Source organism: Castor canadensis, chromosome 12 (genome assembly GCF_047511655.1).
Source record: "Castor canadensis chromosome 12, mCasCan1.hap1v2, whole genome shotgun sequence".
Lineage (NCBI taxonomy): Eukaryota > Metazoa > Chordata > Mammalia > Rodentia > Castoridae > Castor > Castor canadensis.
Genome location: NC_133397.1, coordinates 7,842,415 through 7,859,201, shown reverse-complemented (window position 1 = coordinate 7,859,201; position 16,787 = coordinate 7,842,415). Strand labels below are relative to the sequence as shown.

General features: G+C 38.6%; 1 protein-coding gene across 6 annotated transcripts in view; it reads right to left on the bottom strand.

Annotated features, from left to right (window-relative positions):
• The window catches only part of Taf1b (TATA-box binding protein associated factor, RNA polymerase I subunit B), a 68,445-nt gene that overhangs the window by 44,225 nt on the left and 7,433 nt on the right, over window positions 1-16,787 (bottom strand). For 4 of the 6 annotated variants that reach the window (XM_074049151.1, XM_074049149.1, XM_020178720.2 and 1 more), the window contains exons 4-7: window positions 16,575-16,672; window positions 16,056-16,151; window positions 11,489-11,636; window positions 5,837-5,993 (exon numbers count right to left, since the gene is read on the bottom strand). In XM_074049151.1, the coding sequence (XP_073905252.1) occupies window positions 5,837-5,993; window positions 11,489-11,636; window positions 16,056-16,151; window positions 16,575-16,604 (431 nt within the window). In that variant the 5' untranslated portion in view covers window positions 16,605-16,672. Of the gene's footprint in view, window positions 1-5,836; window positions 5,994-11,488; window positions 11,637-16,055; window positions 16,152-16,574; window positions 16,673-16,787 lie in introns of those variants that run through there. The other 2 variants (XM_074049153.1, XM_074049154.1) reach the window with 1 other exon arrangement.

Genomic DNA, 16,787 nt, shown 5'->3' with positions numbered 1-16,787 from the left:
ATTCTAATGCCCACATATTATTAAGGATAAATTAAATCATATCTACTGTTCTCTGAACCCATGTGCGAGACTAGCCAATTAGCTTATGAGTCTCTTAATTATTTTTTTTTGTTTTTCCTCTTAAGTTTTTGACTAGATTAAATATTCTAAGAAGTGTGTGTCTTCTGTTAATTCATCAGTAGGCTGCCCAACCCAGCATTTCTTCCATTCCTACTACCCCTCACTTCTTCAGATGTTCCTTGCTCCGTTTTCTTTGATGGCAGACCTTCCCATCTGCCCTCTGTCTTCAGGACTATCTCAGTGCATGGCATCCAGTTCATGCTGGTTGTTGGAGGAATTGTTAAGGGAAGGAACCGTGTCTGTTTGCTCACTCATGATTTCATCCAAATGTCTTGCACACAGTAGGAGATCAAATATTTTGAGTCAAGTATTGAGTTTGAAGAAAACTACACCATTTATGAATGGATACATTTATTTACAATTCATTCATTCATACAACAGAAATTTATTGAGTACTGTATTACCAGTACTAGTCTAGACAGCAGATATAAAGCAGTGAACAAAACAGGTAAATATTCCTGTCCTCACAGAGCTTAAATTCTAGTGAAAAGAGAAGGACAATCAACACAGCAAATCAATTAATCTGGTATGTAAGAAAAATGTTAAGGAGAAAACTAAAGCAGGCAAGGAGAACAGAGAATGAGCAATGGAATCTTAAATGTAAGATTCAAGAAGTAAGAAGGGTGTTAAGGGAGATAAAAGTCAGGACAAAGCACACAATGCAATGCCTCAGTCTGCTGTTGCCGGAGTGGAGGTGACGTATGACTGTCGGCTTTCTAGCAGTTAAAAGAGAAAATCTATCCAAATTTAATTTCAAATTTAGAATGCGATTTCTTTAACTTTAAGTCTACTGAAAGTTGATAATAAAAATTTTATGTAAAAATAGTGTGAAATCCTCCCCCAGCTGAGTTCCATTAGTTCCTTTAGTTTATATAAAAATAGTTTTGCATAGTAATCCCTATTCATATTATTTTAGAACTACAGTTTTGGCTTAATATTATTTTATGTACATGATGTAGTGTATGCCTATCACTTTTAAAACTATCTAGAATTCCACCATGCGAATGTGCTCATAATCTAGTGCTTACCTCCTTGTGATACTATGTGATAGCACTGTGCAGTGTGTTATGCGTTCAGAGATGAGTAAGAGATAAAGAGTAGGCCCACTCCCACCCTAACCGGTCATACAGACAGCTACCAGAGAGCCACACTCAGTGCTGCAGGTGCAGAGGAAAGAGAAACCCACTTGGTTGGAAGAGATGTATCCCCAGAGCAGTTACTGGGATATGTGGAGTTTTAACAATTATTCACCACTTATAAGTGAACGCTTTTTAATCTCTGTCCAAAGTTTTTTGAATTTGAAATTCCTTTCAGAAAAAAAAAAATTCCCAAAAGAATGGCTGCAGAATCAAAGTTCTGAACAATCTATTTCCCTTGGCAGGTACTGCCAGCTGGTTCTCTGGGTCTAGGAAGTTGACAGAGGAACTGGCACACACTAAAAGCACCCAAACGCCTCTCCTGACCAACAGAGTGATGGATTGAAAATTTAACAAATTGGTTCTTGGCTACAGATCACTTAAGAAGCACTTCTTAAAAATGAGTCATGTGTGCTGCAAAACAGATCCTGACCCATTTACTCCTCCCTCTTCCCTTACCACCACCCTCGTCCAAGCCGCCATTTCTTGCCTAAAGTATAGGAAAAGACCACCCAGTCTCCCTGCTTCAACCTATCCCTTCATGAAATCCAATTTCCAGACAGCTGCCTGAATGATCTCTTAAAATCATAGATCAGATCATGTCTCTCCTGCTGCAACCGCCCAAGGGCTTACTATAACACTTAAAATCCAGTCCTATGTTAGATCAAGGGCAAACACAACAAGGGGACTGGACTTTGATCACATGATAAAGTGAGAGCACACAAGGGAGATATGAGGATAGGTAAGACACCTAAAAAACTAGATAGCATTTGTTGTCCTCAACGCAGAGAAACTAATGCAGATACTTTTAAAGTAACTGAGGCCAACAGGAGAAGGGGACCAGGAACTAGAGAAAAGGTTAGTTTGAGAAGAATTAACTTAGAAGGTAACACAGATGCACAGGAAATCAATGCAAGTCAACTCCCTGTATAGTTATCCTTATCTCAAAAACCCTTGCAAAAACCCTTGGTCCTTCCTATTATTGCTTATACTCTCTCTACAACAAAAACTGGAGATAATGGCAAAATAATTTCTGCCTGGTAGCGAGGGGGTGGGGGGAAAGAGAAAGGGTAGGGGGAAAGGGGGGGAGAAATGACCCAAACATTGTATGCACATATGAATAAAAAAAAAAATTCAGTCCTAATGGTCATGGGGTTTCCTAGAGGTAGACAGAAGTGATGGTTGCATATCTTTGTGAATATACTGAAAACTAATGAACTGCACATTTTAAAAGGGTGAACTTTATCACATATAAATTACTTCAATTTAAAAAATCCTAATTCCTATCTTGGCTTACAAAGACATGCATCTGCCCTGCTTATCATCTCTCTGCCATTGTCCTTCCCCTCCTCCTTTGAATTCTCTTCCTTCATTCACACTACTCACCTGCAACTTAATCATACTGAGCCAGCTCTTCCTTTGCGGCTCGGCACTAACATCATCTCTACCTGGAATGCTAGGACTCTGGGTCCTCACAGGCTGGCTATATTATCATTTGAAGTACCTCAAGTTTCACCTTCCATAATAACCCATCTAAAGCAGCCATCTACTCTTTCTCTATCACATCATCTTATTTAAATTTTCCAGACTACATTTCCCTATCTGATCATTTTCTCATTTATTCATGTATTTGCTCATGTTTCCTCCACTGGTCTTGAACCTCATGCAACTAGGGACTTGACCAACATGGCTCACAACTGTATCTCAAGGTTCTAAGCTCCTAGCCAGGTGCTGGTGGCTCATGCTTGTAATCCTAGCTGCTCAGGAGGCAGAGATCAGTAGGATCATGGTTCGAAGCCAGCCCGGGCAAATAGTTCGTAAGACCCTATCTCGAAAATACCAACAAAAAGGGGTGGCGGAGTTGCTCAAGGTGAAGGACCTGAGTTCAAGCCCCGGTACCACAAAAAAAAAAGATTCTAAGCTCCAGAACAAAATCTGGTTATAGTAGATATTCAGTAAGTATTTGTGAAATAAATGTTGGCTCTTTATTATTGTTGTTCTTGCTAGGCAGGCAGGGTCTTTTACAGGTTATGTGAAGGTATATGAATTTATCCCAAGGACTATGGATGCTGCTATATTTAAACAGGGGAATGACATGCACAATCAACTTAAGATACATAGGCATCCTGGCCAGGTTAGTAACTGACTCCCTTCAGATCAATGTTCTTTAACTAGTTTTTCATAACTTGGCATTAGTTCTCAAGCTTCAGTATTCATTAAGAATCCCCTGAAGGACTTATTAAAACAGAGATTACCAGATGCTACCCTCAGAGTTTCTGATTCAGAAAATCTAGAATAGGTCTAAGGATTTGCAATTCTATCATGTTCCCATGTAATGCTGAAGCTGTCATTCAGGAAGCCACAGTTTTGAGAATTTGTGACTCAGAACTTTTTTTCTGGGAGAAAAGCAGAGAATGAGCCCTTTCTCCTATTGCCCCAAGCAACTAAACTCTGTTCCCAACTTGTGTACCCCACAGAGCAAAGTTAAAGCCCTCCAGCTAAGGAGATCCAATCTCCTTGAAGGCATTTTAGAATTCCCCTTGAATGGGGGAGGTTAAGAGGGAAGGTTAAGACCAAGGGAGGGAGTGAAGAGGGGACAGGAGCTTATCCCCACTCTTCCATCCACATATAATATTCTCCCTGAGAAGAATTTCAATAAATATTTTCTCCAACTTTTCACTTTCTAGGAGTTTTGCTGCCTACTTCTAGATTGCTCCGGGCAGCTCTAAAGACATGAAAGATCCGTCTGGTTATCAGGAGGAAAATGGATAGGAATGACACAAGATTACAGACACAGAGCTCAGTTGGGAAATCATTAAGTAATCCAGGTGATGATAAAGGTGCAGGGAATGGAGAAAAGAATGATTTTAGAGTAATTCTGGAAGTATAATTGATAGGACATAATGACTAACTGTATGCGTGGAGAGGGGAAAGAGTCAAGGATGATCCTAGGTTTCCGGACAGGACACAACAGGATGCATGGGCATGTACTAAGAATGAAAACACAAGAGAAACTGGATTTGGACAGATGCTAAGTTGCTTCAGTCATGCTGATTTTAAGACACCATAAAGACATCCAAGTAGTTGTGTCCAGAAGGTAGGTGTACAAATGAAAAGATGGATCTGGCACTCAGTAGACAAGTCTGGGCTGGAGATGTAAGTCTGGGAGTCATCAGCATACACATGGTAATTAAAACCTTGGAAGAAAGGATGATATCACCCAATGGGGGCATACAAAGCATGATGAAGTTTTTCAACTTAAGAGTAAAATTCACTGAATCATGAGCTATCTGCATGTAGAGTTAATCATACCTTGTTATGTGGTTGATGTGGCCAAATACAAAGGCACTATCATCATTTACTTGAAGCATTTTATTTAATAAAAGGGCCTACTGCCAATGATGATGACAATGATGGTGATGATGAAAACAAAAACAATCATGACTAGCATTGAACTCTCATTATGCTCCAGACACTGTTCTCAGAACTTCTCATGTAGTGCTAATTATTGAAAATAGTTAGAACCCTATGAGGTAGTTATTATTATTAGCTCCATTTACCAATGAGGAAACAGAAGCAGAAATAAATTTAAAAACTTACTCAAGGTCATATAAAAAATAAGTGGCAGAGCCAAGGGTCTGGTTCCAAATCTGTGTTCTTATAAGCACTCCACACATTGATGACAAAGGAAGGGAAACGATTAACACACTAATGATTTTAGTACATGTATTAAGTGATTAATTCTTACACATGATGCTATAATTTACTCAATTCATTAATTTTAAAATCTTGAAGACTGGGGTTGGCTTTAGCTCAAGCAGCTACTTCCTCACAGCAGTCTTTCCATCTAAAACTCTGTAGAGGCCAGGCATGGTGGCTCACACCTGTAATCTTAATTATTTGGTACAGAGAGCTTGGGAGGATTAAGGTTTGAGAATACCCCAGGCAAAAATGTGAGACTCTATCAGAAAAATAACTAAAGCAAAAAGGGCTAGGACATGGCTTAAGTGATAGGGTGCCTGCCTAGCAAGCATGAGGCCCTATGTTCAAACTATAGTACTGTCAAAAAAAAAATCCTGTAGACTACCTTAAAACATGTAAATGCCTACTATCTGTATAACAGGTTCTTCCTACAGTTTGGTTTTCAACTTTTTCCTAGTAAACATAGACAGTAAATATTTTAGCTCTTACAACACCAATGTTTTTAAAATTATACCAGTAATCAATATTTTTGTAACTAAACCAGTAAAGATCACTGGTTCATCTTTTCTTAGAAAATATTTAATATTCCTCCTCCGATATTTTAATGTCACTTTTCTCTTCAAAATATATTATTCACATTAGATAATTAATTTTCTAATATTTAATGTGCAGTAAATACTATTATTTTCACTATATAAATAACAAAACCAAAGAAATGAATTACTAGCCTTAAAAGGAATTAAATTTCAGAAGTTAAGGCTACCCAAAACCTTCCCAGTCCTATCCTTATTTTAGGCCTTTTTACACAATTCAACTATCCAAAGGCTATTCTGTTAGTTCACACAGATAACTGTCAGAACATTATAAGTTCTGCTTACCTCAAAAGATCTGAAAGAGTAACTGTTTCTCTCTGCCAAATTAACGACAGACAGCAGAAAGCAAGCGTTCTTGGCACAGTCATCTTCACAATTCCTTTCTCCTTTCGCTCTGAGTACTCAATTCCATCAAGAGATCCAGAACAAACAGATGCTGTTTCTTAGGGGATAAAGCAAGATTTTTAAAACTGAGAGCTGGCAGAGTGGCTCAAGTGGTACAGCATCTGCCTAGCAAGTGTGAAGCCCTGAGTTCAAACCCCAGTACGTCCACCAAAAAAAAAAAAAAAAAAAGAATTTTAAAAACGCAAGTAACTACTGTGGACAACAAAAGAACAGGCATTTAAGATATATTAAATTAGGTGAGACCTGATTACCATTGCAAGAGCAATTTGTCAATGAAGAACAAAGAAGGTTTAGAGGGAAATCAGCCAGACGGGCAATTGAGGGTTATCTGTGGAAGTGGATTGGATGAGATTTTACAGAGATGAATGCTTTGAATTTTCAAGTGTGAACATGAACCATTTTTAAAATAAATAAGAGGATAAACAATTACAAAGTGGAAATGTCTTCTTCTCAGAGAGGCCTCTCCAAAGTTATTCAGCTAAAGCAGTACCTTCTCTCATCCCATTCTCCAGACACCCCTACCATTTGGCATTACAGTAACCTCACTTGTTCAATCTACAAATACTTATTCACATTGTTCTTCTTGGCACTCTTCTACGTTTTGGGAAATGAAAATGAACAATATCTTGTCTATAAACAAAAAAACAATGGACAGATGGTGGTGCTATATAGAAAAACAGCAATGTAGGGGGATACACTGATGGGAAAGGAGGAGAAATGTGTTATTTTATATGGGTGCAGAGAGACCTCTCTGAGAAGGAGACATGTGAACAGAGGGCTGAATGAATTCAGTCAGTCTTGAGGATCTTAGGAGGAATACCAAACACATGAGCAGGAGTGAACAAGAGCAAAAGCAAAGCCAGTATGGGGAAAGCATCATGTGTAAAGGAAAATGGCAGAAGATGATGGTGGAGTAAGAGTAAGAAACTATGGTAGACCACTGGTATGCACAGATTCTTAGGCGAACACTGCTAAGGAAACACCATGAATGCTCAGGATGAATAGTTTCAGGACTCTAAAATTACAAGTTTACCTATGTCATATGAGCAGTTAGATCTGAGCATCCATGATGTGAAATGTAGCATGCAATAGGCTACATTACTGTCACAAAACTACTGTTGCACACATTAATACTGCTCATCAAAATCAGATGTTACTCCGTGCTCTTTACATGACTACTGTGGATACTTGATTCATTTTTCCCATAATGCCATGCACCCAACTAAAACATGCTGGCTTTCAACAAATCTAAAATTTTCACAGAGAAATGGATGGATTCTAGAAACATTTTAGACACAGAACCAAAAGGATTTGGTGACAGACTAGATGTAAAGTATAAGAGAAAAGGTAGAGACAAGTATGAGTCTAAGATTTTTGGACTGAGCAGCAACAACAATAAAAAAAAATGAAGATGCTATTTACTGACACAAGTGAGACGGCAAAAGAGCAGGTTTGACAAGAGAAGTCAAGATGTCAAAACTGGTCAGGTGTAGTGATGCATACCTGTAGTATCAGCACTTGGGAAGTAGAGGCAGGAGGATTGAGAGTTCAAAGCCAGCCTGGGCTACAAAGAAAGACCCTGTCCCTCTTCTCTCCCAAAAGATGTTAGAACTTCAATATTTTGTTTTGTTTGAGATAGGGTCTGGCTACATAGCCCAGCTGTCTTGAAAATTGTGATCCTCCTGCCTCTGCCTCCAGAGTTCTGGGATTACAGATACATACTTCCAAACCTGGCAAAAACTACAAAGTGTGAGATCTTATTGAACATAACAATGGAAATGGTAAGTAAGCAGCTAAATACAAAAGTTTATATATTTTAGAGGTGGGACTAGTGGTGGGAAGTTTTTAGTTTCAGGACATGGCTAACAGTAGTTAAGCCATGGTATTAGGTAAAGTCACCTAAGGGGTGAGGATAGAGAAGTAGAACTGAGAGTAACAGTGAGAAACTCCAAGCTTTTTTGGACAGAAGTTCTCACTATCATTTTTCAAAATCCCCTTTTCCAAATCCTACAACGAATTCCTTCATGACACTAAATCTTTTCTTTTATTTGTGCATTTACTACCTATTTCTTCCTACTATAATATAAGCACCTTGAAGGCAGACAGTGCTGCTTCATCACTGTGTCCCCAGGACCCAGAGCAGTCCCAAGTACAGAGTAGAAACTCAACAAATATTCCATGACCAACTGGTCCAGCAGTTCTAAGATTTCATCCTAGAGAAATGATTTTAAAAACACAAAAAGGTTTACAGTGAAGGAATATTGTGCAGCACTATGTCTAAGTGAGAAAAATTTAAACAACCCAAGCACCAGCATTAGAAGTTAAATTAAATAATCCTACACAATGGTATACAATATAACAATTTCCAGAATGCTTTAGCTTAGTGGTCCTCAAAGTAAAATCCCTGGACCAGCAGTATTAGGATTATCTAAAAATGTAGCAGGAACACAAATTACTGCAGTTTAATAAGCCTTCCAGATGATTCTGATAGAAGATACCATTTGAGGACCACTGTTTTAAAAGAATAAGAATACAAATTTCCATTAAATATATAAACATATGTATGTACAATATTGTATACATACACACATACACACACACACACACACACACACATGCATATACTTGTAATACAGTCCTTATGGTAAGGACTTCCAGTTAAGACAGCAGATAAGATTACCATCTGTTCCTCCCACTCCAAAGATAATTGTGGTAAATGAATTTTAAAAACATAAATGCAAAAACAAATAACATGGAAAAGAAGAGCAATAAAATTTTAGAATCTGGGGTGGGCATGGTGGCATATACCTGTAATCCCACCACTTGAGAGGCTGAGGCAGAAACGATCATGAGTTCTGGGTCAGCCTTGCTACACACCTTGTCTCAAAAATATGAAAAAAAAAATGTAGAAGCTGGAAAACATATGGACAGGTGATTACTGCCTTGGCAGCCCTGACAGAGCTAGGTCCAAAGCCAGCAATGGGGAAGGCCAAAAACCAACTGAATTTTTCACTGGGGAATCCCTGAAGACAACTCAGGAATTGGTTAAACAGATATTCCTGGAAAATGGATAAGGGCAGGACTAATGCCAGGAGGACTGCTGAAAGTCTGATTAAGAAACAGATATCCAGATTCTTACCCCAACTTTCTGCAGCCACATGACTGCCCCTCCCCAACCTTGTCAGAAAAATGGGAGTTTCTTCTCTAAAGAAAGGAAAGTAAAGGTCTCTAGAGTAGGGCATGCCAGTCACAAACAGGTGAGAACTGAAAACCTGCTGAGTACTTCCATAGCCCCTCACTCCCTTTCTTCCCACCCATATCCCAGAACGGCCAAGATTATACACTTCTGAAAGAGAGGACCCAAAGACATTTCTCTGGAGGATCTGAATAGCTCAAGGGGGAAAGATTTTAAATCCAGGTTAATATTATTATTACCTTTTTTTGGCAGGACTGGGGTTTGAACTCAGGATTTCAAAGGTGCTCCACTGCTTGAGACATACCTCTAGTCCAAGGGGGCAGGGAGATTTTAAGATGACAATGCTGGAGGTTCACTAACAACTCAGTGAGATCACCCTTGGGTACAAAGCAAAACTGATAAGACGTCCCATGGGCACAAGGATTTTGTCTCCTTTCTTCCCAGGGGTAGGGATCAAACCCGGGGCCATGCCCATACAAAGCACTCTACCATAAACAATACTCCCAGCTCCTTGTTTCTATTTTTAGAGAGGAAGAGCCATTTTAGGCTCATTAAACATTTGAAGGGTCTAATATAAAAAGGACCAATAAATGAAAGGGGAAATATTAATACCTTCTGTGAAATTATAAAAAAATAAAAGATGTGCTGGTGGCTCACATCTGTAATCCTGGCTACTCAGGAGACTGAGATTAAAGCTACTCAGGAGGCAGGCCAGCCTGGCAAATAGTTCATGAGACCCTACCCAAAAATACCCAACACAAAAAAGGGCTGTTGGAGTGGCTCAAGCAATAGAGTACCTGCACCTGAGGCCCTGAGTTCAAACTCCAGTACTGCCAAAATAAAAAGATGCACTACAAAAATGAGAATTAAGACAGGAACGAAAATAAAATAGGACCCAGGAAAAAAGAAATCCAACAAAAGAAAGATGACAGGATCTCAGGAGGGCAGTAAAGAGAGATCCCAGGTCTAGTGAAAACGTGAAGATACATTAACAATAAATTATAGGCAAGCAGTAAGTAGAGAGAAACTAAATAACAAAGCAAAAATCAGCTCTGGAAAAAGCAAAGGACACAGACAAAGGCTAATCATACTAAACTACATTGTCTTAGTTCTGAATCACAGTTATATATTCATAATTTAAATGATTATTGTATTGACCTAGTCAAACCTTACATGGAGAAGATGATGGGAAATGCACAATCATGGGAGGAGAAGAGGCAGTAGGGAATGTGAAAAAGCTAAAACTTTTGTCTTCACAATGGGAATTCAATAGCTAATGAATTAAGATGAAATACTAGAAGCATGTGATATAGAGATATGAAGTTACAAAAGAGTTGAAAGTGAATGCCGCTTGGGAACAGAACATTTGGGAGGACAGTCGTCTACACTTCTTTTTTGTTGTGATATTTTAAGTTTTTTATAACAAGACAGAGAACTATTTGAATTATATACACAGAGAATTTTGGTTATGAATTTAAAGAATGATGCTGGGCATGGTGGCTCACATCTATAATCCTAACACTCAGAAAGGCTGAGGCAGGAGGACTGCAGGTTCAAGGTCATCCTGGCTACATAGTGAGTTTGAGACCAGACTGAGCTGTATAATGTGACCCTCACTCAAAAAAAAAAAAAAAAACCAGGGGAAAAAAAAGAATGAAGAGACAATTCACATGCTTGCAAAAACAACAAAGAATTTTGCATTTCTCTTTATATACAGGTGAAGAAAAAAATCTGGATGATAGGCTATAGCAATAGTGATTGTTTTTGAGGGTACAGTGACTCATAATTTTATTTTCTTTGTAAGTGTCTGCATTTTATAGTTTTGTATTGAGTTGTATTCATAATTTGACTGTAAAACTAAGGCAAAGCTCCAGACATCATTTATCAAAAAACAAGCAACCAGGGCTGGGGTGTGTGGCTCAAGTGATAGACCACCTGACTAGCAAGCAAAAAACCCTGCATTCAAAAGCCCAGTACGACCATTTAAAAAAAGCAACTCACACACAAGCAAGCAAACAAAAACTTAACACAGGTTAGGAAAATAATCATGATGCTTTAAAAATAATTGGTATCTCTGAGCTAGCCTCCTTTCTGGAACAACTTTCTTTTTATCTTCCTGTAAAATCACATGAAAACATTTTCCTGGAGAGACATTGTGCCTTTTTAAAACTTGCACAAAGAATTCATTTAATTTGCCTTCTCTTAGTCATATGAATCGGCAAGTCATTTTCTTTGCTAGCCAAGTTCTCTTCCTTGGAAAGTGGAGCTATGACTAAATTATTCTTAAGATACAATATCAGATTTAAAATTCTAAAGAGTCTAGTTCTCATTTTTACCTGGCTGTGATGGTTTGATGATGGGGAAGTGCTTTGGAGTTTGGGTATCGGATGGAGATTCTGCTCCACTTTCAACCGGATAGTTAGTATCACTTAGCAGCTCAGGCTCACTAGTCCCATCTGCATGATGCAGATTATCTTCCAATACCTATTCACAAAATAATATAAATAAAATTATTGCATAACTGTTTCAGTTAATTTCTGTGAACTTAAACAATTCCTGACCATGATAAATATCATGAGAAACCATTCTAGAGAACTGCAACTGTCTGCCAAGTCCCTATGTCTGAAAGGCCTTTACTTCTAGAATATGTTCCCTGATAGCCCCCACAATGCTTCTTGGAAAAGGACTACAGACAGGAGTGAGTGGGGAAGCAGGCTGCCACCACATGCCTCAGGTCTTCTCCCAGGAACACTTCACTTGTAGCACTAGTGCTCGCACAATAAAAACACTGTGAGTGGATGATGACTCCATGCACACAGCTAGCTTCTCTCTGTTGACCCTACCTGGGGAATTTTAAATTTTTACCTTGCTATTTCCATTTCTCCTTCCTGACCTTCTCTTCTCCTTTTCCAACTCATTACTTACTCTATCATGCTATCTTTCCAACCCACTCCTCTTCAATGATTTCTTGTTTCCTTGAACCTTGTAGCACTATTTATAACCCGTAACTATAAAGTGTATACTATCTCATAACATTGTTTGTGTATCATACATGTACTATTGAAATGGTAGTCAGAGTCCCTAAAAAGGTCAGGTGCCTGGCTCCTTTTAAAGATCTCATTAGCTGATACTACTGTGAGGAACTGGTTGCAATCAAAAAGCTATACCACAAAAAAAAAAAGCCAAAAAGCCATGCCCTCAACCCTGCCAGCCAAGAAACTTAATCTTATTACAAGGAGATAAAACTCATGTGTTTTGAGTTCAAACTCCAGTTCCACCAAAATAAAATAAATAAAATAACCCTCATGTGTTTAAGAAGCTCACGAGAGAATGAGGCAAGAAAAAATCAGGGATGGGAAAAAATGTTTTTATTCTTAGCCAAACACATTCCCTCCTACGGGCAAGCTACAAAAGCTGGCCGAGGAGCACATGCTTCTGAGGAAACTGCAGCCATTAGAAGAAAACAAGCATTGGTTCAGCAGCATTCCCACATCCTCTGCCTTCTTCCCAGTTCTTCTGTACCATTCAACCGCCTATCTAAAGCCTGTATCTCCATATATGCCTTCCACCTGGCTATCTGGTCTACTCAAAGAAATCACTCACTTCTACTCTTTCCACTGTTGGCTATTTCTTCTCTCCTTTATCATTCGATCAGTACACAAATATACTAACTGATCCTACTTCAAAAAACAAAGAAACCTTTTCCTGAAACCCATGTACTACACAATTTCACTTTACATTTGCAGCAAAATGCCTCAAGGAAAGTCCAGATTTGCTGTCTCCAAATTCTCTCCTCTTAGTCTATCTTATCCCCCATTCCTGTCAAGCTTTCTGCTCCACTGCTCTCCTGACCAATCTGTAGCCCTCTTTCTTTGTTACCTGTTGGTAGAATTTGTCACAGATGACCACTGCTCTCTTCTTGAAACACTCTGTTCCCCTTGTTTTCAGAACAGTCCTGTTTCTCTCTTGGGTGTCCTCTTACTTCACCAAATGCTCCTTACTTCTTTGTCAGTTCCTTATTTATCCTAAATACCCTAACCCTCTAGCAGGCCTGAAACTCAGTTCTTGATCCTCTTCTGCCCTCACTCCTTGGTGATGTCAACCAGTCTTAGTTTTAAATATTGACTATTGTATTTTAATTCTAAAATGCACTCCCCCTTATTTTAGCATTCTTGAAGTCCTGGTGTATCTTATAAGCATGTGGCATGTCACAATTTAATTTATAGCATTCCTTTTTTTCTTTCTTAGAGGTACTTAAAATTTTGGTGTATCTTATAAACAACATTTTAGGTTGGATTATTATAGTGCAAACTGACAGCTTTCAAATTGCTATCTCCAGTCCAGTCGCCTTTCCTGAACTGCAGACTTGTGTCTATCTACTTGCATACTTGACATTTCCTCTTGGACGCCTAACTGCTGTCTCCAACTTAACATTATCACAACTGAACTCCTGATCTTCCTGTTCCTCCTGCCATTTCAGTAGATGGCAATTCCTTCCTTCCATCTGCTCAGGCCAAAGCCCTTAAGAGTCATCCTTGACTCCTCTTTTCCACACCCCACTTATCCATCAGGAAATCCTGTTGGCTCTCTCTTTAGTTTATCTAGAATCCTACCACTTATCACCTCCACTGCTACCACCTGGCCTCAGCTCCTACCATGGCTCACCTATGGCAGTGCCTCTTGAACTTTAGTGTATAAAGGAAGTACCTAGACACCTGTTAAGGTACAGATTTGGATTTGGTTGGTCCAGGTGAGGCCTAAACTTCACCATTTCTTCCCCTCTGTATCTGCATGCTTACTCTATCACTTCCTTAAGCTCCCTCATCAGGAAAGCCTTCCCTGACCAATTACATAGCACCTTTCCCAGGTGCCCCAATCCCTACCTCTCCTTACCCTGATTTATATTTTTCTTGGCTTGTTGGCTTTTTCTAGAAGTTTCCAGAAATTTACCTCACCAAAGATCCCACAGCTCAGAAGTAAGACCAGGATTCAGATCTAGACCTCTTCTTGTGCTTAGGACAGTTACATCCAAAACCCTAAGGATTCTGGGTTTTAGAAAGCCTGGGTTACAAAGAGAGATGCTGTCTCCAAAAACAAAAATTACTGAGAAGACTAAGCTTTTGATTTTTTCTGTTTTCTGTGCAGTGCTGAGGATTGAAGCCAGACCTCAAATCATTAGGCAAGTGTTATACCATTGAGCTATATTCCCAATCCCTAAACTTCTAATCAAAAAGTAGTTGTTTCCCTTCCTTTGAAAAGAAAGTACAGCTGTACTCCTGCAACAGAAATCGTATTACAAACTTATATATTACCTTCAAGTTTTACTTTTTGCTTATTTATTCACCAGGATTTTAGTGTGACGCTAATACTGTTTTCTGTTGAGGAAAATATATGTAACTGATCATAAGGAGTTTTTTCTTAATACTATTTTACCCAGGTAAAAATTTATGCCAAAACTTTAATCTTTAAATCCTAAGTTAACCTAAAACTATAAAAATGCCACAGAGAGGAGATGGGGATGCAGTTAATGGTTGAGTGTTTGCTTAGCATGCACAAGGCCCTGGGTTTGATCTCCAGTACATCAACAACAAAACAAAAAAAGTCACAGAGAATTGCAGTTCCGATTCCTATTTTCCATATACTATGCAAAGCTGCAGTGTATAAAAACAAATAACCAACAAATACCTAAGCTATGAAATTTTAGAATCAATTTATTAGTTTGCATAATTCTTTTCTTTTTTAAAGTGTCATCTAAAAATCATATAGCATCTTTTGCTTTTTTTTGACAAGTACCTATCTCCTGCATCAAGACAGGTTAATACCAGGACTGGTAGAATGCTCAAGTGGTAAAGTGCCTTCCTAGCAAGCATGAGGCCCTGAGTTCAACTTCCGACACTGCAAAAAACAAACAAACAAAAAATCCCAAAAGATAATGCTTCATACCTGCATGATCATAAAATGTCTTTTTCTACTAAATTCAAGTTTTTTCTCTTGAGTTTATTTAAATTCATTGTCTCATATTTAAACAAGAACATTTCCCAAACCTATTCCTTCGGTTTCTTCCCCTGCAGTCACTATGTTTTACATGATTTGACTCCTGTAACCTTCTCATCCTCAGGACCAGCACCACTGAAAATACCTGAGTAGCTCAGAGGTGACTTCTTGGCTCACCTCTGTAATCTATTCCTTTTACCCAGACCTGGGCTTCTCAGTCCTGGATCACTGAACTCTGCACATGGAACCTGTGAGGACTTGACCAGACAAGGAAACGCTGGGCCAAGTTCCCAAGTTTTTAACAAATGCGAGTCAAAAAAATTCAGAATCTCTTCTTCTTAGCCCTCAAGCATGAGTACCACATATAAGACATATCAACAATTAGCAAACTTGCTTTCTCAGCAGTGAAACTGTCCTTATCCCAAATAAAAGTACCATGGTACATTTATAAAGTTGTCAAGAACAAACTGCTAAAAATATATCTGCTCTGGTGGATGTGGCAGGGTGGGCACCCAGATTTATTTGCCTTCACATCAAGGCTCTTGAGAAGAGATATTTGAAGTGAATCTTGAAATGCCAGGTAAAGTAGGACACCAAGCAAAAGGAATAGCAGGTAAAAAAAACTTTCAGTAGCACGACAGAAATCCCTTAAGAAAGAAATAGAAATTCCTTAAGCTTCAATACAGGAAGTTAATTTAAAAATTCCTTCATGTTTCAACTAGTTTAGTAAGTCAAAATTCATTCCAACATCTAGATTAGGGACTCTGTCCTTCTGGAGTATACCGGGAACCTCTTCACTGAAAATCCTCTGACAAGCACCATAATCCCAGACTCACACAGATGAGAGCCCCCATCTTCTTCTATTTTACAACACGTCTTTTAGTCCCACTTTTCAGACTAGTGACTTACCTTGGCTTTCCTTCCACTGGTATAAACTGGGTTTTTACAATATGCCTGCTTGCTCTTCTGAAGGTAGCGCTTCCAAAGATTATGCAGAACTTCATTCTAAAGGGGAAAGGAAACAAGTGGTGATTCAGAGTACGACAAATAGAAAGGTACATATGTACTTTACATACTGCCTTACAACTAAATTCATGCTTACCTGCTTTTCCTTAAAGTCTCATCACAACATCAGGTATATGGGGAACAATGAATAAATCCTTTTTTTGTTTGTTTTTTCCAGTGCTGGGGGTGGAACCCAGGGACTATGAAATTCTCTTAATCTTACATTTTAGAGAAGGAAAAGACATTAAACTTCACCTAATTGAAGCACTTCCTTTTACATATTTACTAAATTAAGGATCAGAGAAAGAAAACAACTTACACACAAAGCCCCTAGTGTCATTACTGATTCCTCCTTAGTTCTACTATAAACCTTTCTCTCCAAGCAACATAATGTAAACTAATATTCAGGCACATTGGACCTACCTTTAACTCTGGACCGACTCCAAAAGTCATTAGGGCTTCCGCTTGGTGATAAAGTATGTACTGAAAGCCTTCACATACATACCAATCCCAGCCTTTTTCTAAATGACAAATAACAAGTTTTAGATATCTGCACTCCTGATTTACTAACTGCAATGGTAATACATAATTACAATTTGTTTACACACTACAATTTGAAAAAAATGTCTGTACCCC